The 23305-nt window shown below is 36.4% G+C and overlaps 3 protein-coding genes and 1 pseudogene across 3 annotated transcripts in view; 1 reads left to right on the top strand and 3 right to left on the bottom strand.

The window, feature by feature from the left end:
- LOC125670074 (protein Njmu-R1-like) overlaps nucleotides 1–2989 on the top strand; it is an 18691-nt gene extending 15702 nt beyond the window's left edge. The window contains exons 9-11 of the mRNA XM_048905024.2: nucleotides 1340–1440; nucleotides 2458–2528; nucleotides 2815–2989. Coding sequence (XP_048760981.2) covers nucleotides 1340–1440; nucleotides 2458–2528; nucleotides 2815–2947 — 305 coding nt within the window. The 3' untranslated portion in view covers nucleotides 2948–2989. The remainder of the gene's footprint in view (nucleotides 1–1339; nucleotides 1441–2457; nucleotides 2529–2814) is intronic.
- A 3430-nt stretch (nucleotides 2990–6419) lies between these two features.
- LOC125670063 (uncharacterized) lies at nucleotides 6420–8667 on the bottom strand. Its single transcript, XM_048904998.2, has 2 exons — nucleotides 8437–8667; nucleotides 6420–8302 (listed from the first exon to the last, which is right to left on the bottom strand). The coding sequence occupies exon 2, from the start codon at nucleotides 8273–8275 to the stop codon at nucleotides 6629–6631; it is 1647 nt and encodes a 548-aa protein (XP_048760955.2). The 5' UTR covers nucleotides 8276–8302; nucleotides 8437–8667; the 3' UTR covers nucleotides 6420–6628.
- Nucleotides 8668–11603: 2936 nt separating this feature from the next.
- Nucleotides 11604–13823, bottom strand: LOC125668906 (E3 ubiquitin-protein ligase TRIM36-like). The gene is made up of 2 exons (XM_056162266.1): nucleotides 13645–13823; nucleotides 11604–13510 (listed from the first exon to the last, which is right to left on the bottom strand). The coding sequence occupies exon 2, from the start codon at nucleotides 13481–13483 to the stop codon at nucleotides 11837–11839; it is 1647 nt and encodes a 548-aa protein (XP_056018241.1). The 5' UTR covers nucleotides 13484–13510; nucleotides 13645–13823; the 3' UTR covers nucleotides 11604–11836.
- A 2537-nt stretch (nucleotides 13824–16360) lies between these two features.
- LOC125668905 (uncharacterized) lies at nucleotides 16361–19775 on the bottom strand (annotated as a pseudogene).
- Between the last annotated feature and the right edge of the window lie 3530 nt (nucleotides 19776–23305).

Here is a 23305-nt window from a genome sequence, read left to right as displayed (position 1 = left end):
CATGAAAGCTTCTTGACATAGTGCAGATTCAAGTCTGTTAAGTGCAGATTTAAGTTTGTGAAAATCATGGCCCCTGGGTTAGGATGGGTCCACAATAGGGGATCAAAGTTTTACATACAAATACATGTAATAGGGAGAAAAATCTTCTTCTCAAGAACCACTGGACTAGGAAAGTACAAATTTACACGAAAGTTTTCTGACATGGTACAGATTCAAGTTTGTTAAAATCATGGCCCCCAGGGGTAGGATGGGGCCACAATAGGGGATCAAAGTTTTACATACAAATATATCGAGAAAATCATTAAAAATGTTCTTCTCAAGAACCACTTGGCCAGGAAAGTAGAAATTTACATGAAAGTTTCCTGACATAGTGCAGATTCAAGTTTGTTGAAATCATGGCCCCAAGGGGTAGGATTGGGCCACAATAGGGGATCAAAATTTCACAGACTTGTAGATAGAGAAAATCTTTAAAAATCTTCTTCTTATGAACCATTGGGCCAAAGAAGTTTACATTTACAAGAAAGCTTCCTGACATAGTACAGATTCAAGTTTGTAAAAATCATTGTCCCCGGGGTTAGGTTGGGGCCACAATAGGGACCAAAATTTTACATGCAAATATATATGGAAAATCTTTAGATGTGTGCCAAGGTGACTGAGGTGAGCAATGTGGCCCATGGGCCTCTTGTTGATGTAGAGGATAGAAAGTTAACCAAATCTTAGAACAATTTATAGCTGTATAGGGTAAATGACATAAATAGCACTGTTCATATTAGTAAAAGTGGAGAAATGGTTCTAAATACTACACAGGAAACAAGAGGATACAAATACCTGAACATAAGGTTAATAAGCAGAGCATTGGAAATATCTCTTAGTTTGGTTTGTATGACGTGAACTTCAAAGTATATTTACTAATGTTGAGATAACCCTTTAGATTTGATGTTAATTTGGTGTTGCACAAGAATTTCTATATAGTGTCACAGCAAAATTTCATTCTCGTTTGAAAACTTTAGTAAACTTAACTACAGTGGAGATCAGCTTAACTATAGTGCAAGTCAAACTTTGTCACCAAGTTAAAGCACTGTAATAGGCATATTCACAATGTCAAGGCTTTCTGAATACGTACAATAGCTGTGAGAGGTTTACGTGGCTGTGAGAATTATGAATTAAAATGGCATAGGCATTGTGAAGACTGAAAATGTATATTAGGAAGATGTGTTCCAATGTTATAAGGCAAAATTTTGCAAATCTTTTGAAATTAAATTTAAAATTGATATTACGTCAAACGTTTTAGAGACTTATAACTCGGAGTCAGTGTTAATTTTTCTTTTTGGTTTTGTAGACTGTACCAAGTTCTGTGATGACTGGAGTCAGTCAGTGAACAGCTTAAGTACAGACAACCCTGGACTCATCAGGCAATTCATAGAGGCAGGCAAAATGAAGGTAATTACCAGGCATTTCATAGAGACAGGCTAAATGAAGTTAATTATCAGGCAGTTCATAGAAATATGGAAAAGGAAGGTAATTGTTAGGCAGTTCATTGAAGCACACTGTAGGTTATTATCAGAAAGTTCATTAAAGGGACTGGTTCACGATTTTTGATAAAAATATTTTTCATTTTTGATGTTAAACATTAGAAATATAGCTCATTTAATGTTGACAGCCAAAATTTTGACCTTCTGAATGCAAGAATAAATGTAATATTTTAGCCTTAAATATGTGTTATGTAAACAAAGACTCGAGTCTTTTTATGTAAACAAACAAACAAGTGAACTATTGATTTTGTAATATAATGCATCTTAATTTTGCATAGTCACAAATTCTAACTTTTAGATGACACATTTCACCCCAAAAATGCTTGAAATGTGAGAGATATGATAATACTTAGATCGATATCCATTTCTTTTGAAAAATTCGTAAGCAATAGCATACCGCAATCTTTGTTTACAAAACAAATAATAAACTCTCTAAAATGAGCTTCTGTGATGATGTTTCACCTTAATTTTCATGTGAAATCTTTCAAACACATTAGACAGTAGATTTTGATCATTAAAAGTGAAAAACAAAATTTTGGGTAAAATCGTGAATCAGTCCCTTTAATGCAAAATGAAAGTAATTATCACACAATTCGTAGAAGCAAAATGAAGGTAGTGATCACACAATCTATCAAAGGAAACTGAAGGTGATTATAAAATAGTTCATAGAGTCAAACTGATTGATTGATTACAGTTTTACACCGTTTTGGCAATATTTCAGCCATTTCATGGTGGAGCTAAACTGTAATTATCAAACAGTTCATTGAAGCAAACTTGAAGGTAATTAATCAATTCAATCTGAAGGTAATTTGGAAAGCCTAAAATGCAACACATGATTTATTTTCTTTTGCCTGAGAATGATTAATTAAGGTTACAAAGAAATTCTCTTGACCTTGATATATAAATGCTTCTTTATACCTTTCAGTACACTCAAAGTATCAACACATTAAAGAGACTGATGATGCAGGCTGAAAATGACTTTTATGCATTGTACAGGTAAAAGCACAGAGTGTAAATGATGTTTACTTTCGTTGTTGAGACAACAAAAAGCTATCTAAAAAGCCTCAAATAATAATTGAAATCTTAGCACCTCTGAACAGTTTGAGAATTTCGCTTAAAAATTTGACAACTAAGATACATGTGGGAATTTAACAAGTATGCATAAAATTGAATTACATGTAATATTAAAAGGATTTAGGATAGTTTATGATAAATCAATTTCAAGTTACTGTTCGAGTGCAGTGTCACTTTCCTAATACATATACTGGCATTTATCTTGCAGGGCATACATGTTCCTAAAGAATTCTGGGAATTGTGAAATCCTATTAAACTGTGCTCATCTTGACTCTATACCAGAGACATATAATGTGTTCAAATGTTTAGAGGAGTTTGTGAAAGAGACAGGTGTGAGGTAGAACAAGTGTATAGAAAGCAATAAAATGACATAGTATACAGTTCTCTGTTTTTATATATGCTGTCTAGGAGGCATCAAACTGTAAACCACAGGCACCAAACTTATGGACACCCTCTCCCACACACCCCAATAATTGGGGGAGGGCACATACATGTATTTGGTGCCCATGAATCGGACTAGTATAGATTTTTATGCCCCTCACAACAAGTTGCGGAGAATACAATATTTTAGACAGTCAGTCCTGTTCTTGTCCGCACAACTCCTCTGAAACCGCTCAACGGAAAGTCATGAAACTTTGTAGTTAATAAGGACTAGCTGTGTAGATGCTCATATTTCCAGAAAATTCTGATTAAATTTTCTTCTTGAATTATACCTACTCCTTTTGAACATAGAAGTTGTGCCAAAATATACTATTTGGTACTCCTCTGAAACTGCTGAACAGAGGTTCCTGTCGCTCTGTATTTGTTATGGATTTATGCTTTCTAGATGTGCATATTCACAGGAATGTTTTTGTTTCTTGGGAGTTACACCCATTTTAAACATAGAAGTTTGGCCAAAATATACTATTTGTTGCAACTTGTGTGAAACCATTTTTCAAGCCATATGTATTTTAAAATTGAAATATTTCTGTTTTGATATTTTACACAATTAACATTTCTGAACAATATTACATATTATTTGAGTGGTGCCATCTACTTACATGGGTGAAAATAGTACAGAGGCATACTAATTTGTTGTATATTATGCATGACATTGTCATTCATTATGTGTACCATTGTCATTCATTGTGTGTAACATTGGCATGTTTTGAATTTGTCATTTATTAGACAAGAAATTGATTACCTTGTTGCTATTTCTATACAGATTCTCATAGTATAGACGATTATTCTATTATTGGAATTGATAAACTTTACAAAGATGACATTTATCATCATTTTAGAGAAAATTTATGAAACAAATAATTGAATACTTACATACCATTCGGAATAAACAAAAAGTTGGCAAATATTTAATTGCACACATATTCATATTTGAGGATGGGGCTGGGTGAGTGTTGTTAACTATTATTAGAATCTTACCTTTTTCAAATGTTTTTCGTGCAATATCAACTATGACGTTAATTTTCAATTGTAGTACTCGCTGTGACATCATAGTACTTTTGTGTATATAGTGTTTCATTACATTGCTATGACAGATAAACACAACTGAAGAAGACTGGTAACATGGTCGAAAGTTTTTTGGCCTTGTGACCTTGACATTGGGGTTTGACCTGAAAAAAACTATCCGCATAATCAACTACTTAATTACATTGCTGCCATATGGGTGCATCCTTGATATTTGTTTTAGTGGGATGCTGATTTACCAAAATAATGATAATCACTAATTTTATATTCTCTCAATTTTTCCACATTTAGATCAATGTACATGTAATATCAAAATTTCCAATTATGAAGTGTGAAATTATTCAGGTCGTTTTTTTTATATCTCAAATTCATGAAATATTCCACCTACAATAAGAAGAGTTTGTGAAACGCCATGTTCCCAGTGGTAACAAATAACAATAAACAAGGTCACAAACTTTAGTGCAAAGAGAAAGGTCATGTCACAAGGAATGCACATAATTATGATACATGAAAGTCCTATCACCAACCATTCATAACTTTTCAGAGATGTAAAAGTTTTTGAGATTTGAGTCACACTCAAAGGTCACCAGGTCAAAGATCATGGTATCAAATAGAACGTCATGTCATAAGAAATTTATATACAAAATATGAAAACTCTACCTTAAATAGTTTAGGAGATATTGCATATGTGAGGCATTGTTAAAAGTAGGTCAAATTCCAAGGCCAAGGTCACGAGGTATATAAAATCATGGAATCAAATAAAAAGACTTGTCATTAAGAATTTATATACACAATATGAAAGCTCTCTCTTGATAGCTTAGGAGATATTGTTTAGGTTAGGTATTGTTAAATGTTGGTCAAGATCAAGACCGTTACATTAAAAATCATGGAATCAAATGAAAGGTTTGTTTTAAGAAATCTACATATGAAATCCTTACCTTAAATAGTTCAGAAGAAATTGCCTAGATAGATATTGTTAAAAGTAGGTAAAATATCAAGGTCACATACTTTTGTACCAAAATAAAGATCTTGTCACAAGAAATGCACATATGGGATATGAAAGCCCTATCTCTCATTATGTCTTTCCTCTTGCAGGAGGAGACTTATTGTTTTTGTCCGTCTGTCCGTCTGTCACAAAATCTCTTTTCCTATATGGATTTTCGGATAGACTTGAAATTTTGTACAATGCTTCAATGCTATTTGTAGATGTGCATATTGTTGGGTCAGGAGGATCTAATCATTTTCCTAAGATATAGTGGATCTAAGAGGGGTGGAGGGTGTTCAAATAGCTTGTGAACGCTTCTCTCCCTATATGGCCTATCTGATAGACTTTGAACTTTGTACAATACTTTAATGCCATTTGCAGATGTGCATATTGTAGGGACAGGAGGATCCAATTGTTGTCCTTAAAGTTGTAGTGGATCCGAGGGGTGGATGGTGTAAATAGTTTGTGAACACTTCTCCTATATGGCTTATCAGAGTTCATAATGTCTATGTTCCAGTTCATGCTTTCCCCTTCATACTTGTACATTGGGGGGTAGGGGAAACATTTGTTTTTCATAAAATCAATTTCTAGTCATTCAAAAGTTATGAGCAAGGTGAAAGTTTTAGACAGGACAATACTATCGTCAGTGTGGTGATATAGAATACCACTATACAATATTAGACGTCTTGTTTACTACATTCTTAATTCTTAGAGATTATTTATCAGTTAAACATATGAAAGTAACAGAACTAAACATCATTGTGGTGGTAAGTATCACAAGTCCCGCTTTGTGGCATTATTTGCCGGGTTCAAGGTGCATAACTCTATGAAATATAGGTCAAACGAGCCCAAACTCAAAACTTGATTTGTAACCTATTCAACTGATATAAGTTGATGTTGGCTATACTATTCAATTCAATATAATGGCTGCATGGATAGCCAGAAGGTCCAGAAAACTATCAATACATTGTACATGGGCAAGGCTGATCACGTTAGGGCTCCTATATAACAGGGGCCCTAATTAATTAATTGCTGCAATGGACTAAATCTGGCCTTTTCTAAAGATTCTTAATTACAGGAAATTCAGTTTGACATGGTTTCGAGTTGTTCATTTTGTAGAATTGTGGAGACTTGGATATATGTTGTTTATTAACATGATAAACAGAAGACTGGCCTTGTATTTTAAGATCTATGCTGAAGCCCGCACGTTTGGGGTCACTCTGTGTTATTATAGTACCAATCTAAGTAGGTACTTGTTAATAATGTAATACTGTACTATAATCATGTCTATCTGTCTCTATAAACAGGTACACTGAAACATGATAATGATAACAAGCAAACTAATGTTCAATCAGACACAAATAAACAAACACATATTTATTGTTAATATACACTTAATTAGAAATGACAAGTACTGATGTAATTCACAAGCTGTATAATTAACATGCTGTTTGTTATTGTGATGAACACAGAACAGAGTAGATGTTTATTTAACGCCGATTCTATATTTGTAATTAACGCTGTGTTTAGATATATAATCAACACTGTTTTAGATGTGTAATTAACACTGTGTTTATAGATATTGGATTTTATGCATTTCAGCAGTGTCAGACTCAGCCACAAAGAGATTGTCTTTGATGTCCACACATAAACCGAATGGAAGATCTAAACGACAGTTAATATAACGGAGGAACTGTCCATCCTGATCTAGGATGTGGATGCGGTTTTTCTGACACTCTGCGGCCAGGATGTGACTCTGGCTGTCTGTAGTGATGCCGCGTGGATAAAATGATTGCTGACCAGTGTATCTAAATCGGAGTTTTCCTGACTGATTGACCACCACTACTGCACCGGCTCCCCAGTCAGCCACACAGATATCCTGGTTCCTGTTCTCGCTGATGAATTTAGTGTAACCAGATGAATAGAGAGGGCGACCTTGATCATCAAACTGAATGATTTGTTTCTCTGTGGAGCCAGAGTATCGCACAACTTTAGATTGTTTGAGATCATCACTGTCCATGGTAACCAAGAGATCATCAGAGGAGGTACTGCAAATATAGCAAGGTTTCCAACCCTGAAGTGTGATCACGGTCTCTATTTGTTTATTCTTCACTAGATTTACAGTTCTTTTATCAGAGTCAGTATAAACAAGATATCCGTCCCATGTCACTATGATGTCCTCTGGTGTGTTCCCTGACTCGGTTTGTATTGATGTCAGTAGTTGACCCCGGAGGTTGAAGAGCTTCATGATTTCCTCATTCCCACATGTCCAGACTTGTTCTTCACTGAGAGGGCTAACACTGTATAATCTGTAATACCCAGTCTTTATGGTGGCGGTGAGTCGCAGTTTATCGAGCAATGGTTTGACTGGAGGAGACGATACAGCTTCTGGTGACTTCATCGTGTAGCCTTGTTTATCTGGTGTAATGGACAAGGATGATACAGAACCGATCATGTGTTTGAGGTGATCTTTATTTATTTTAGAAGGAGAGAAACTCGGTAATTTAACTCGGACTTTAGGAGGTAACTGTCGGAACTCGCCATTCCTAGATTTGTAAGTAGACGCTAGAGAGACGGACTTAGTTTTGAGTATTATCTTCAGGTCTTCAATGATATTTTTAAGTTCTGTAATTCTCTGTGTAATTTCATCTGCGTTTTTATCTAAAGCAGCCATATGTTTATTTTTCATCTCTTCGATGTCCGATTTCCGTTGGTTGACAATGGCGGTGATCTTTCGATGTAAGACTTCTCCTTGTTGATCAGCAGCTGTTGTCAGTTTCCCGTAATTCGTTTGCAACTCTGATTTCTCAGTTTGGACACCAGACGCCATTTCTTCATATCGAGGATAAATTCGGGTTTCTAGTTCCTTTAAGTCTTTTTGTAAACTTTCCATTTTAGAGCTGAGGTTTTCGAAAACATCACATACATTATGCCCTCTATGCTTTTTTGAGACACAGGTAGAACAGACAGGAATGTCACATTTCTTACAGTAAAGTTCGCAATGTTTATCTGCGTGTTTCGGACATTTTGGGTAGCTAGGAGTCGATTTTCTGTGTAAAATGGACACGACATTATGTCTTTTAGATGAATCAGAAAGGTGTTGCTCAACACAGGCCTTGCATAAATTTACATTACAAAGTTCACAGTGGCTCTGTAGGGGGACAGTTTCACAGAGGTCACACAGTAGGACGTACTGGGCACTGCACTGGGGGTGCAACATATCTGTTATCTGAGTCACACAAGTTATCTGTCAATATAAAAGAGAGAAATTAAACATGTTGACAGGTTAAATATACAAACTAAAATTACAACGTGATATTAAAACTAGTCATGGAATCTAATATTTTAAAATTCAATAGAAATATGGACAGTAATACGTACCAAAGATACAACCCCTCCTTCACAGGAACTGGCTACATTATGATCAGGGAAAATATAGATCTTTCACAGTAAATATAATTTGATCATTTAAACAATTATCTTATCCATTTTCGTACAGTTTATGTCACTGTAATATGTCACACCCGTAAATCCAATATGGCGTCCCTGAAATTTCGACCTTTCGTCTACAGGTTTAGTGTTGTGGTTTAAATGCACAGCGTCAGTTTGTATACGCTTGATAGTTTTAAAGTTTGCATTGATCCAATTTACCTACTTATCATATTTGCCTGCAGAGAATAAAATTAAACAGCCATACCAATATTCTCGGTCTAATGATTTTACCATTTTAAAACAAATTTTATGATTTCAAGTGAGATTTCATCTTAAAATTTGAGGAATAAGAATTAAAAAGAAATGAAAAGGGAAGGACCCCACTTTTTCCGTGTATGTACACTGTACAATGCATTGTCCCCTACACCCTGTGTAATCACTCTCAATAGAATGTCTTAATTCATTATGATTTAAGTTACGGAGAAATTGCAGACTGGATTAGTCGTTTTTACAGGTAATTTGGTAAGGGTTTTACGTTTTCACAGGTGATTAGGGAAGATGATCTGCTTTACGTTTTTAGAAGTGATTAGTTAAGGAAGACAGGAAATACGTGTTCGAATTAAGAAAGATAACTCTGAACAGTGTGAAGATAAGACAATATTATAATGAAAAAATAATTCAATACTAAAAGCTATATTGGACACAGACTATCAATTATTTTGCTATACATTTCTTTATAACATAAAGTTTAATATAAAAAAAATTCACCACCTCAACTTACCTGAAGTTTGACACAGACTTAGGGCAATTCAAATCCCAACATATTTGTGAATCTCAGGAAAATTCACCGTACCCAAGTCCTGTTATGACACCGCTAGTAAACCCAACCCTGCATATGTCCCTTTCCCTTTGAGAAGCAGGTAAACAATGGCCTATTTACACCTTTCCTACTATGCTATTTCCCATTATTATAATTTTCTATTTTTTCCAGACCCTCTTCTTTCCATCTATGCCCTAGAATAACACAATTCCACCCCAAATACTTCCCCAAGAATTTTTAAGAAAAAACCTCCATTCATAAACTGGTCAATGAAATAAGGGTAAAATTAGTAGTCTGTAACCTATTCAATTATTAACAAATAACGATAACTCTTCACACTCCCCATCTGATATCGGGAGATATCACTACATATATTTCCTTACAAATGAATTTCCATAGTTCCAAGAAATGACACCTTGTGCTGTCATATCACACGGGTAGCAAAAGAACCGGTTCTGTAACCGGAAGAGTATAATATACATCTAGCCCCTTTTGTATTACCCGTAACTCCTAGATACGTACTTTTTTGTCTGAATTGCTGGGAAATGTACGTTCAACTACTGCCATTTTCCAGTCACAACGAAGAGCACTTCTCGTCCCTCTTAAGAACAGCATCACCTACTTTGATCCTTGAGAATCATTGAGGGATGGTGCACGTTCCGCATGTCCAGAATCTATAATTTGCTGCATAAATGTGGTGGCATGTTGGCACTTTACTGGGTTCTTCAGGCTGAAGTCCAATATATGTGCCCTTTTAACAGCTTGTTGCCTGTTTTCTGGGAGTCCCTTTCTTATTTCTTTAAATGTTAATGATGCAACCCATTCACTACTGTCATCGCAATAACATTCTCGATCTATCGTGGATAAAAACAGTCCGTCGTCTAGAGAGATAATCCTAGTTGATCATTGCGACCAGTTGTCTGAAATACAGAATCTCCAATAAATTCAATTTCAGGTATGAATGTTAAGTATCCATCATGGTATTTCACCACAGGTATGTTTTCCTTAACAACGATGTTACTTGGACGTGGATCACTCAAATTAGTTCTACTGTCACTTTGTATGCAGTATTGTTAAAAGTAGGTCAAATTCCAAAGCCAAGGTCAAGAGGTAAATAGAATCATGGAATCAAATTAAAAGACTCGTCATTAAGAATTTATATACGAAATATGAAAGTTCTATCTTGATAGCTCAGGAGATTATGGGACAGGAAGATTCAATTATTTTCTTAAAAGTTATATTGGATTTAAGAGGGGTTGAGGGTGTTCAAATAGCTTGTGAACGCTTCTCACAATATATGACTTATCTGATAGACTTGAAAACTTTGTACAATACTTTAATGCCATTTGCAGATGTGCATATAGTAGGGACAGTGAACACTTCTCCTATATGGCTTATAAGAATTCATAATGTATATCTTCCTGTTCACGCTTTCGCCTTCATATCATACTTTACATTAAGGGGAGGAGGTTTCATTTGGAGCACTTTCAATTTGGGGAGACATTTGTTTTTCATAAAAACACTTTCTAGTCATTCAAAAGTTATGATCAAGGTGAAAGTTTTAGACAGTCAATCAGACAGGACAATACTATATACCCCTTTAGTCGGAGTGGTAATATAGAATACCACTATAAAATATTAGACGTCTTGTTTACTACATTTTTAATTCTTAGAGATTATTCATCAGTTAAACATATGAAAGTAACAGAACTAAACATCATTGTGGTGGTAAGTGTCACAAGTCCCGCTTTGTGGCATTATTTGCCGAGTTCAAGGTCCATAACTCTATGAAATATAGGTCAAAAGAGCCCAAACTCAAAACTTGAATTGTAACCTATTCAACTGATATAAGTTGATCTTGGCTATAATATTCAATCCAATATAATGGCTGCATGGATAGCCAAAAGGTCCAGAAAACTATCAATACATTGTACATGGACAAGGCTGATCACGTTAGGGTTCCTATATAACAGGGACCCTAATTAATTGATTGCTGCAATGGACTAAATCTGGCCTTTTCTAAAGATTCTTAATTACAGGAAATTCAGTTTGACATGGTTTCGATTTGTTCATTTTGTAGAATTGTGGAGACTTGGATATATGTTGTTTATTAACATGATAAACAGAAGACTGACCTTGCATTTTAAGATCTATGCTGAAGCCCGCACGTTTAGGGTCACTTTGTTTTATTATAGTACCAATCTAAGTAGGTACTCGTTAATAATGTAATACTGTACGCTATAAAATCATGTCTATCTGTCTATATACATATCTACATTGAGACATAACAAGGATAACAAGCAAACTAATGTTTAATCAGACACAAATAAACAAACACATTTATTGTTAATACACACTTAATTAGAAATGACATGTACTGATGTAATTAACACAGCTGTATAATTAACATGCTGTTTATTACTGTGATGAACATAGAACAGGGTATTTTACGACGATTTTAGATTTGTAATTAATGCTGTGTTTAGATATATAATCAACACTGTTTTAGATGTGTAATTAACACTGTGTTTATAGATATTGGATTTTATGCATTTCAGCAGTGTCAGACTCAGCCACAAAGAGATTGTCTTTGATGTCCACACATAAACTGCATGGAAGATCTAAACGACAGTTAATGTAACTGAGGAACTGTCCATCCTGATCTAGGATGTGGATGCGGTTTTTCTGACTCTCTGCTGCCAGGATGTGACTCTGACTGTCTGTAGTGATGCCGCGTGGATAAAATGATTGCTGACCAGTGTATCTAAATCGGAGTTTTCCTGACTGATTGACCACCACTACTGCACCAGCTATCCAGTCAGCCACACAGATATCCTGGTTCCTGTTCTCGCTGATGAATTTACTGTAACCAGACGAATAGAGAGGGCGACCTTGATCATCAAACTGAATGATTTGTTTCTCTGTGGAGCCAGAGTAACGCACAACTTTAGATTGTTTGAGATCATTACTGTCCATCGTAACCAAGAGATCATCAGAGGAGGTACTGCAAATATAGCAAGGTTTCCAACGCTGTAGTGTGATCACGGTCTCTATTTGTTTATTCTTCACTAGATTTACAGTTCTTTTATCAGAGTCAGTATAAACAAGATATCCGTCCCATGTCACTGTTATGTCCTCTGGTGTGTTCCCTGACTCTGTTTGTATTGATGTCAGTAGTTGACCCCGGAGGTTGAAGAGCTTCATGATTTTGTTATTCCCACATGTCCAGACTTGTTCTTCACTGAGAGGGCTAACACTGTATAATCTGTAATAACCAGTGTTTATGGTGGCGGTGAGTCGCAGTTTATCAAGCAATGGTTTGACTGGAGGAGACGATACAGCTTCTGGTGTCTTCATCGTGTAGCCTTGTTTATCTGGTGTAATGGACAAGGATGATACAGAACCGATCATGTGTTTGAGGTGATCTTTATTTATTTTAGAAGGAGAGAAACTCGGTAATTTAACTCGGACTTTAGGAGGTAACTGTCGGAACTCGCCATTTCTAGATTTGTAAGTAGACGCTAGAGAGACGGACTTAGTTTTGAGTATTATCTTCAGGTCTTCAATGATATTTTTAAGTTCTGTAATTCTCTGTGTAATTTCATCTGCGTTTTTATCTAAAGCAGCCATATGTTTATTTTTCATCTCTTCGATGTCGGATTTTCTTTGGTTGACAATGGCGGTGATCTTTTGATGCAAGACTTCTCCTTGTTGATCGGCAGCTGTTGTCAGTTTCCCGTAATTCGTTTGTAACTCTGATTTCTCAGTTTGGACACCAGACGCCATTTCTTCATATCGAGGATAAATTCGGGTTTCCAGTTCCTTTAAGTCTTTTTGTAAACTTTCCATTCTAGAGCTGAGGTTTTCGAGAACATCACATACATTATGCCCTCTATGCTTTTTTGAGACACAGGTAGAACAGACAGGAATGTCACATTTCTTACAGTAAAGTTCGCAATGTTTATCTGCGTGTTTCGGACATTTTGGGTAGCTAGGAGTCGATTTTCTGTGTAAAATGGACACGACATTATGTCTTTTAGATGAATCAGAAAGGTGTTGCTCAACACAGGCCTTGCATAAATTTACATTACAAAGTTCACAGTGGCTCTGTAGGGGGACAGTTTCACAGAGGTCACACAGTAGGACGTACTGGGCACTGCACTGGGGGTGCAACATATCTGTTATCTGAGTCACACAAGTTATCTGTCAATATAAAAGAGAGAAATTAAACATGTTGACAGGTTAAATATACGAACTAAAATTACAACGTGATATTAAAACTAGTCATGGAATCTAATATTTTTGAATTCATTAGAAATATGGACAGTAATACGTACCAAAGATACAACCCCTCCTTCACAGGAACTGGTTACATTATGATCAGTGAAAATATAGATCTTTCACAGTAATTATATTTTGATCATTTAAACAATTATCTTATGTCACACCCGTAAATCCAATATGGCGTCCCTGATATTTCGACCTTCCGTCTACAGGTTTAGTCCTGTGGTTTAAATGCACAGCGTCAGTTTGTATACGCTTGATAGTTTTAAAGTTTGTATTGATGCAGTTTACCTACTTATCATATTTGCCTTCAGAGAATAGAAAGCCATACCAATATTCTCGGTCTATTGATTTTACCATTTTAAAACAAATTTTATGATTTCAAGTGGGTCGATCAATTTCATCTTAAAATTTGAGGAATAAGAATTAAAAAGAAATAAAAAGGGAAGGACCCCACTTTTTCCGTGTATGTACACTGTACAATGCATTGTCCCCTACACCCTGTGTAATCACTCTCAATAGAATGTCTTAATTCATTATGATTTAAGTTACGGAGAAATTGCAGACTGGATTAGTCGTTTTTACAGGTAATTTGGTAAGGGTTTTACGTTTTCACAGATGATTAGGGAAGATGATCTGCTTTACGTTTTTAGAAGTGATTAGTTAAGGAAGACAGGAAATACGTGTTCGAATTAAGAAAGATAACTCTGAACAGTTAAAAAATTATTCAATATTAAAAGCTATAATGGACACAGATTACCAATTATTTTGCCATACATTTCTTTATAACATAAAAATTAATATTAAAAAAATCCACCACCTCAACTTACCTGAAATTTGACAGACTTAGAGCAATACAAGTCCCAACAGATTTGTGAATCTCAGGAAAATTCACCGTACCCAAGTCCTGTTATGACACCGCAAGTAAACCCAACCCTGCATATTTCCCTTTCCCTTAGAGAAGCAGATAAACAATGGCCTATTTACTCCCTTCCTACTATGCACTTAAAAGCAGAATTTCCCATATTATAATTTATTAATTTTTTTCCAGACCCTCTTCTTTCCATCTATGCCCTAGAATAACACAATTCCACCCCAAATACATCCCCAAGAATTTTTAAGAAAAAACCTCCATTCATAAACTGGCACTACTTGCGTGGTCAATGAAATAGGGGTAAAATTAGTAGAATACCCTCTATAATGTTGAATCGTTGAGGCCCGATTTGCTCTAAGTACGAATTCTAGTCAACTCGGCCCCTGGAAAACTCGGCACTTGGTGAATTCGGCACCCAGTGAATTCGGCACTTGGCTAACTCGGCACTTGGTGAATTCGCCACTAGTTTTATGAATACATGTGTAAGAATGTGTATACTGAACAATATGTGTGCAATATTTCTAGATTTTTTAAACGTACTTGTAAGTGATTTGTCTTCAACGTTTATTTAGGAATGATTGTCAGTTTTAATTTTTTCAAATGCTACGGAGGTTTTGAATAACACCGGCACTCGGCTAAATATCGGCACTTTGAATGACTGAAATTGCTGCTCATAATTGTCAATCACACCTTGACAATATGTAATACAAATAACTTTCTCTTAGGCATGTAAATAGTTATAATTTGCGAAAATACACCGTATGCAAATGAATTGGAGGAAGATCTCGTGTTTCCTCGGAGTTCTCCCATTCTCGTGGAAACGTTTATTTAAGAAATAAGGTATCATTTAAAAATATTTATCGGGATATAAATACGGGTTGGTCACGTGATCAAATTCCATAAAGCCCGAAGGGCTTTATGGAAAATTTGATCATGTACCAACCCGTATTTATATCCCGATAAATATTTTTAAATGATACCTTATTACTTATATTTACATTTTTGGTCGGTAACATTGCTGAATTGTGTTAACAACACGTTTCCATACATTTCAAATTGTTGACGTCCACAACGAAGCGTCATAGATGTTCAAAATGACGACAACACAAAACAAAGTTCTATAAAATGAAGAACTGTTTTAATTATTAAGACGCTAGAAAGCAAGTATATCAACATATACTTATACATTAACTCGGGAGTATATAATGGAAAACTCTTCCATATGTCTAATTTTAGGGGGTGGGGGAATTACGATTTAAACGGGGATGCGCAGTGTTACACTTAGAGTTGTGATGCGCTTTGACTTTTGAAAAGTGGAGACGTTGAAGACCGACTTTGAAAGATATTCTGTGGATATTGCAGAGTTAACAGAAGACTGAGATGGAGGAACATGAAGAACAGGGCGGCAGTCGTCAGGTGTAGGCAAATCTTTTATAGACAGGACAGAGGACGCAGCTCAGATGAATCTCCGGAAAGAACTGAACATCGCAGAGAATGTGGAACTGCACGAAGGTAAGGGACGGTTTGGATTTGGATATGTAATTGTTGATAAACATGAGCTCACTGAACGCTTCTTTTGACTCGATAATTTTTTGTAATAGGTTTTTAATGACGCCTCGCTTCGATGTCCCGACATAAACCTGGAAACCGACATCAAACACTATGGCTGCTGTTGCACGGAAGCAGTGTGGTGTGTAGGTCTTAATGCACTTTGACGACTTATCGGCCATACATCCTGTGAATGACCTTTTTGCTAAAGCCTAATGTCATCGTCTAGCAGTAAGTACAATTCCGCATCACCGATGACCAGGGTGAAGTTGTAGCAGACGAAATTTTAGACATACATTAGGCCTAGTAGGCTAATAACTAAAGACATTGTTTACAGTTATGTTTTTATCAATTATTGATGAAAGTTCACTGCTTGGAATACAAATAAAACCGTAAATACATATTGTGATGTTGATTTCATCTATTGAAAGATTTCTGTAGTAAGTGAGAGCGATTGCTAGATGTGTATTGCCTTAGTAAAAGTAGTACCTGTTACCTACTTTAAACAAATGTTCATACGCACAGCCGTGACCTCTGTTGACCCCGTAGTAGATTTATCCAGAAATAAATACGTATTGCTCGTAATAGTGTTATGTAGGAGAAAACAGTTGCAAATGTAAATATATACTGTATAACGGGTATATTTTCTGCGGTTATCCAATTTTTGTGGAAAGAAAGACGTCTGATAGGTGCATCACTGTGTAGGAGGACCGTAAATGTTGCCACATCCCTGCAGTAGCTGGCGCCGTGATATCCCTGTCACAGTACTGGTGCCACAATTCAAAAACATGTCCCTGTTCTTGACGGGTCCTCTTCCGTTGTCCGAAGGCAAGATGCAGCGATATCTTCATCTGAAGGCTAATGTCCGTTGCTTCCACATACAGCATGGATACTAGATGGTAAAATAGAGGGGGCTCCTGCCTGCCACATTGGTGTTTAGTCGGTTATGCCACCCCTCCACGTCGTTGTTGGTCCGGATGGCTGTCATAAAGACACTCCAGTGATGGATTTCAAATATGGGGCTACGAATCCATGTTCTGTAGATGTTATCCATAACTGGAGCCAATACTTCTGGAGCACGCCCATCCAGACGGTGGAACGCGTCTTCGATGTGCTCTGGTGGTAGGAATGGCAAGGCAAGGAGTTGTCGGACAAATTTGAACACCTTGTCCTTCTGGTTGTAAGCTGTCTGTAAAAGTATTATACACAAAGGTATTATACATATTTACAATATTTTTTAAAATTTTTAATGTATGTCTTTGTTAACTAGAATTTATATCTAAAAAAAGTTAAGTGATATCATTTAATTTTACATGTTACACGCTTTTTCAGTGGTTGAAAAATTATTGGAATATTGTATCCATCGAAAAAAAATAAGTTGCCGGAACTACTTTCTATTGGAATGTTGGGGATTCCTCTGGATGCTTCGTATTTATATATGAATTAGGGAATCCTGAAAAGAAAAACTTAACAATTCTATCGATCTATATAAATTTATTAAACAAAAACAAACAAATATAAATAATGATTAATTATGCAAAATTGAATAAACATGGCTATTTGAGGACACCCCCCTCCCCGATATAACAACACACGTCTTCTTCTGCCACAGGGGGTATACACCTGTATATATCACTCCGATCAATCATATAACGGCTTATTGATAGAAATTCAGAGGCCTGTGGCTTCTGCAATTCCGGGCTGAGAGTTAAAATGTATTCAACCGGGGATGACAATAGTCCAGTTTGCACCTTGCGACAACTTCCTTCGTGTCACGAACCCAAATACCAGATACACCGCACACTGCCTCAGAGATACTGCAATATCGTAGCCTTATGAAACGACTATGGTTTCGAACTCCGGCATAATATGTTCTTCCATAATCCTGCCAGGCACGGTAAATATCAAAATCATAAAAAAGCCAAGAAAACATCAGCTATTTCGGATTAAACATGTTTATGAGTGGGCATCGAAATGAGGCTTCCGTAAGACATTACAACAGCTGTGACGCCTTAGGAATTCACTGATAAAACTACGCGCAATGATGCAGTTTTCCGTCTTTTTTTCCCCCGTGGAATTCCTCCATCCAACGAAAAAATAATAAATTCATTCCTTAAGTACCTTTCAATAAAACTACACATCTTGGCACAATATATATTGACAGAAATGATAGTTTCAATGATAATTACCTTGATGTAATTTGTTATACCTGCAGTCCATGCTCCTGGACCTTTCCTGAACACGGCTTGTATCCAGTGGAATGCAAGGCCCTGGATTGGCTTGCGTGGAAACCTCTCCTTAATAGCTTGCCACAGTGCAGCTTCGAAGTCTGCTACAAAGACTTCCAGTGAAATTCGCTCTGGTAAAATTAGGAGAATGTTTATAAATATAGATGTCAGTGGCGTAGCTTCCATTGAGGCAAAAAAACACCCACCTTTTACGGTGTTAAAATGCCGATAGGTTCCGGGGGGGGGGGGGGGGGGGGGGCTGCGCCCCCCAGACCCCCTGCCTCGGTAATATTCGAACCCAAGCTACGCCTATGGATGTTCAAGAATTCAACAGAAATGCTGAGGTTATCCTCAATTTTGTATTCACTATATATATTCCATACCAGATACTTTTTCATAAACATGTACGTGTCCATTTATTTTTAAACATACATTGCATTGTATTTAAATGAGAGTTTCAAACTAGAACTGTATCTTACAGTACATATATCAAACATACATGTACAATATATCAGTAAATATCGTTTACCCTCACATCGGATTGAAATTGAGCGTGGAAGATTTATTTTCCCCTACACTGCATTTCATATGCGTTATGTATATCGTATGTTTATTAACTCTTTGTAAAAAAAAAATTAACCTGAGCTGTATGGTTTATGGTAATAAACAATAAAATACTTCCAAACTATTCAATACTTTATCAGCGTTCGCCCCGCATGCGGAAGGCCGGGGTTCGAATCCCGGCCGCGACAGACCGAAGTCGTTAAAACAGGTAGTGACAGTTCCATCGCCAAACGCTCGGCATCAAGGTGTGAATGTCACGGGTCCTCGGAGATGACCTTAAAAACGGATGACCCGTGTCACAGTAGGTGTGGCACGCTAAAGAACCCTCCCTGCTCAGTGGTCGTAAGCGCCGAGCATAGGCCTAAATTTGAAGCCCTTCACCGGTCTTGGTGCCGTCTCCATATGAGTGAAAAATTCTCGAGAGAGGCGTTAAACAAGATACAACTTTATGTTTATTATTCTAACATATGACCTGTACAGTTCATGGTAATAAGTAATACAATACAATAACTGCCAGTTTGATGAATATAATAATCGATGCATATGTTAGCCATTTCCCAAGTTAAGAGTATAAAGTGTACATATATGTATACCAATCTTGATTTTCATTCAAGAATATTGCCAATTACATGTGAGAATATTAATTGATACTATATAATCTGGTTATCTGTATGTGACAATTCCAGAGTTCTGATCTCTTGTGAAATGTTGCAAAACGATAAGAACTTATGCAGTGTATTAAAAAATATAATCAAAATTATCGCATGAATATTAATCAAGATTGTTACATTATGGAATATAAATCAGTTATTTGTGTGTGTGTGTGTGTGTGTGTGTGTGTGTGTTTTAAAGCAATCTGAATTTAAGAAATTGTTGTAGGTTGTTGTGCGAAAAAAAATATTTCAAAACGTACCTTCCATCTTCGTACTTCTAGGAACACTGAAACCTGCGCGGTCAGAGGTTTCCTCATTACCCCCTCGTAATGTTATCACCTCACGCGCCCTTGTGTACAAGGAACCCTTATACAACCATCTTGTTGTTTTAACAATTTCATCGCTGAGTTATGTAGGGACTTTGATGGAAATAGTTATCAAAACGTACACCACAGCATTCTTAGATTAACCTGACCACATAAGATTGCTGTAGCTAGACCTTTGAAATTTTTCAAAAATATATACAACATACATGTAGTTTACCCTTTATATTGACAGGAACAGATTTTAATATTTTCATACAGACTGCCCTGTGCCATATTTTGTCCTAATTCCATAAAATTTTTAAATGTGAATTTTTTATCCGTGACTTTTATCCTGTGGCTATATTCTCTTTTCAAAAATTCTCACAAACTCCTCCAATCATATTGCTAAAATCGTAAAAACTAAAAGAATTACCGAAAATGAATTTCGTACTACACTTAAGCCATCCTTTATTTGATGTATCTTTAATTACCTGTCTCATAATTATTATTTTTTCTAATTATTACCCGTAGACCGAAAAACAATATTGTCAAATACATCCCAAAAATCTCATAATTCGTTTTCTTTTATTCATATAGAAACAACTTTAAAAATCAAAACAGGTGCCGAGATGACCAGACTTTGGTGTCGAATTAACTAGGTGCCGAGTCCGAATTCACTAGGTGCCGAGTTCACCAAGTGCCGAATTAACCTTTTTTAAAGTGCCGAGTTGACTTGTACCCCTAGGTACCATACATCTTGTTATGACTATTGCAGCGTCCATCATTTGGTTTTCCTGCATGTACCTTACCAGTCGGCGACCGGCACCATGTTCGTAGTCGTCATGATAATTTTTCACTATTTTCCCTTGTTCTCGGAAACGGTATACTAAAATTCGACTGTCAACACTGGCCACGTAGGGGTCTATACAAACCTTTTTGTAGAAGTTTTGCACACTCTCAATCGAATTGACCTTTGACCCGATTCCTGAGGACTTTTGTATAGGTACGGTACGTTTTGTGAAAATCTCGTTCATTTTCTCCGTTTCTGCGGAATCAATTTGCAATATAGCTGCATTTGAAAGAAATGGAACTTTTTCGGAGTATTTTGAACCATTTGGCTTAAAATGCTAATTTTTGATAGATTAACAGCAATGCTCTGTTTCTTTAGGGAATCGGTTTTGTCGTAGATTTTTTTTGGTTGTTGTTGCAGGAAACAGTGAAGGTAAAACAGAAAGGAGGTTCTAGTTGCCAGCGACCCTTTTTATTTTCTGAGCCTTAAGAATTTCGCCTTTTTTGTTTGGATTTGTCAACTTGGCCGTGACGGTTATAGGGTGGTTAGAGTTTTGAGGGTGAATTACGTTCCTGTGGATACGGACGAAACCATCTATCCCCAGCGTTTGTTTTATAATTCCGGGCATCGTTGCCGCAAGGTCCTCATTAGGGGTGTACTGGGAATTGTGTATCAGACATCCTCCTGTCCATTCTAATAACAATTGATCTCAAAAGTTCTAATTCTCTGCGCATGTGGATATTTTCCGATTTAAACGTTTAATTGTTATCGTAATTACACTCGGTTTGCTCACCGACAAATTTAAGTTTCGCACTAATATTTTGATCATTTCTTATTTCGTCTAGGTTGGATTTTATTTTGTTGATAGTGTGTGACATCTCTAGGGATTGGCGAAACGTCTAACAGGACATGTTAAACTGGTTTCATTAGCCGACACTCTATCTGCCCACATTATGCAGTGATGACTTCTCAAAGTTTTTCTTTGTATTAGCTCTAGTAGACATTGCAAACTTCCAAAATGCACCAAATAATTACTAAAGTTAGTTAAACTCACCACTAAGAATATATCACTAATGCGTGGACTTTTACGGAACTGGAAACCACTTTATAGCGAAAAAAAAAACAATGACCAAACACTGGACAAAATTTTTAGGTGGCCGAGATGTCCATTGACTGTCACGTGATCTCCTTTTTGTAAATGGATTGTTGATATTTAATGTTTTGATGCTGCTAGCAAACTTTCTTGACTTCACCAGCAGATTCATTTTTTAAAGGGTGTCACATTCAACTCCTCAATGATGTTTGTAAAGGTAGCTTTCCACGTTTCGTAGGTATCCGGTCAATCATTAAAGGAACTAAAGCGTGAAAGAAGATCTTTCTTCAAATGAAATTAAGTCTGTGGCAACGCCAGAGTGTGAAAATGGCCTAAACTCTGGGACGTACGGATTTAACTGTTCACGTCTTGATGGCGACAATATGTTATCGACGTGTACTGTCTTTCGTTCTGTTCTTTGAATATCTCTAAAACGTGTTTGTCCATTCACAAAGTCTGCTGTAAATTTCTCCTTTGAAAGCGTTATTGGTTATTTGAATCCTGATTAAATGTGTTCGGATTTACGTGATGAATCATGATCTTCAAGCACTTGCATTTCTGCCTCCAAAGTGGATTTTATTTTTCTTGGAGTAAAACATTTTCCTTTTGTAGTTCTGATTGTTTCTCTGCAAAGACGTTATGTGTTTGTTGAGCTTTGGCTTGCATGCGTTTTCTCATGAGTTCCGATTTCATACTGCTGCTTCAACTTGAGATAGTTGCTTCAGATTTAGTTTCATATTTCTCTGAAAGTGTTTCAGCGGTTTCAAGGAGTAAATTTACCCATCACCGTACGACACCTCCCAATCCTCACTAAATGTGTGTCCATTTCTCCTTCACCCTATTCCAAAGTGAAAATTTTAAAGTGACAAAATATTTCACTAGATTCTGGAATTCTGGTTCAGCTGGTTTATTTCTGTTCTCATTTGTTTAGTTTTACACATTGCAAAGGGAGTGTGGGTAGAAAACCTCAGTTGCCGTTGATAGACTTTATGTAATGATGTTCGATTTTCGGCTCAACTTTTTTTCTGCGCGCGATTTAGTTGTTTCTCCGGATTTTACAAGTTTTTCTGAAATTGATCAGTAATTTCAACTCTCCACAAGTATCTACATGTCAGCTTCGGATTGCAAGAATTGTCGGTCCGCTCCTCACAAACAAGAGGGTTGAGGTGGACTGAAAACCTTTAATTTTCGAAGATGTCTTCATATACGAACCAAATGTTTTATTTTTGTCTGTTTTACGTCTCTGGGAGATTTCTTCACTCGAATCTAGACGTCACTAGTTGTACTAGTGGAAAATCACAAATTTAGATCGCTGTATCAGAACAGGACCGTAAATGCGGGGTCTGTATATATCGTGACAACCACCACAGTGATGTGGGATATCGGTTATTGAGGATACATCGAGAAGAATAGTGACTATCACTTCTGTTACAACGACAGTGGAAGGGTTCGAACCCACCAACTCCCAAACACGATATTAATGTTTTCTACAGTGTATCTATATTTGATCAAGAACATGTATATGAATTAAATACTGCACGTAAATAACATTTCTAGTCAGGACACATCACATGTTTAGTCATCAATCACATTCACATGGAAAGCATTTTGTATAAGAAATTTAAATCAGTGAAGATGTGTACGTTAAAAAAAGGAACT

This window comes from Ostrea edulis, chromosome 4 (assembly GCF_947568905.1).
Source record: "Ostrea edulis chromosome 4, xbOstEdul1.1, whole genome shotgun sequence".
NCBI classification, from domain to species: domain Eukaryota; kingdom Metazoa; phylum Mollusca; class Bivalvia; order Ostreida; family Ostreidae; genus Ostrea; species Ostrea edulis.
This window is presented reverse-complemented; position numbering and strand designations above follow the sequence as displayed.

Excerpts from the sequence above, each read along its gene's own strand:
- LOC125670063 (XM_048904998.2), bottom strand. The coding sequence starts at position 8,275 with ATGTTGCACCCCCAGTGCAGTGCCCAGTACGTCCTACTGTGTGACCTC.
- LOC125668906 (XM_056162266.1), bottom strand. The coding sequence starts at position 13,483 with ATGTTGCACCCCCAGTGCAGTGCCCAGTACGTCCTACTGTGTGACCTC.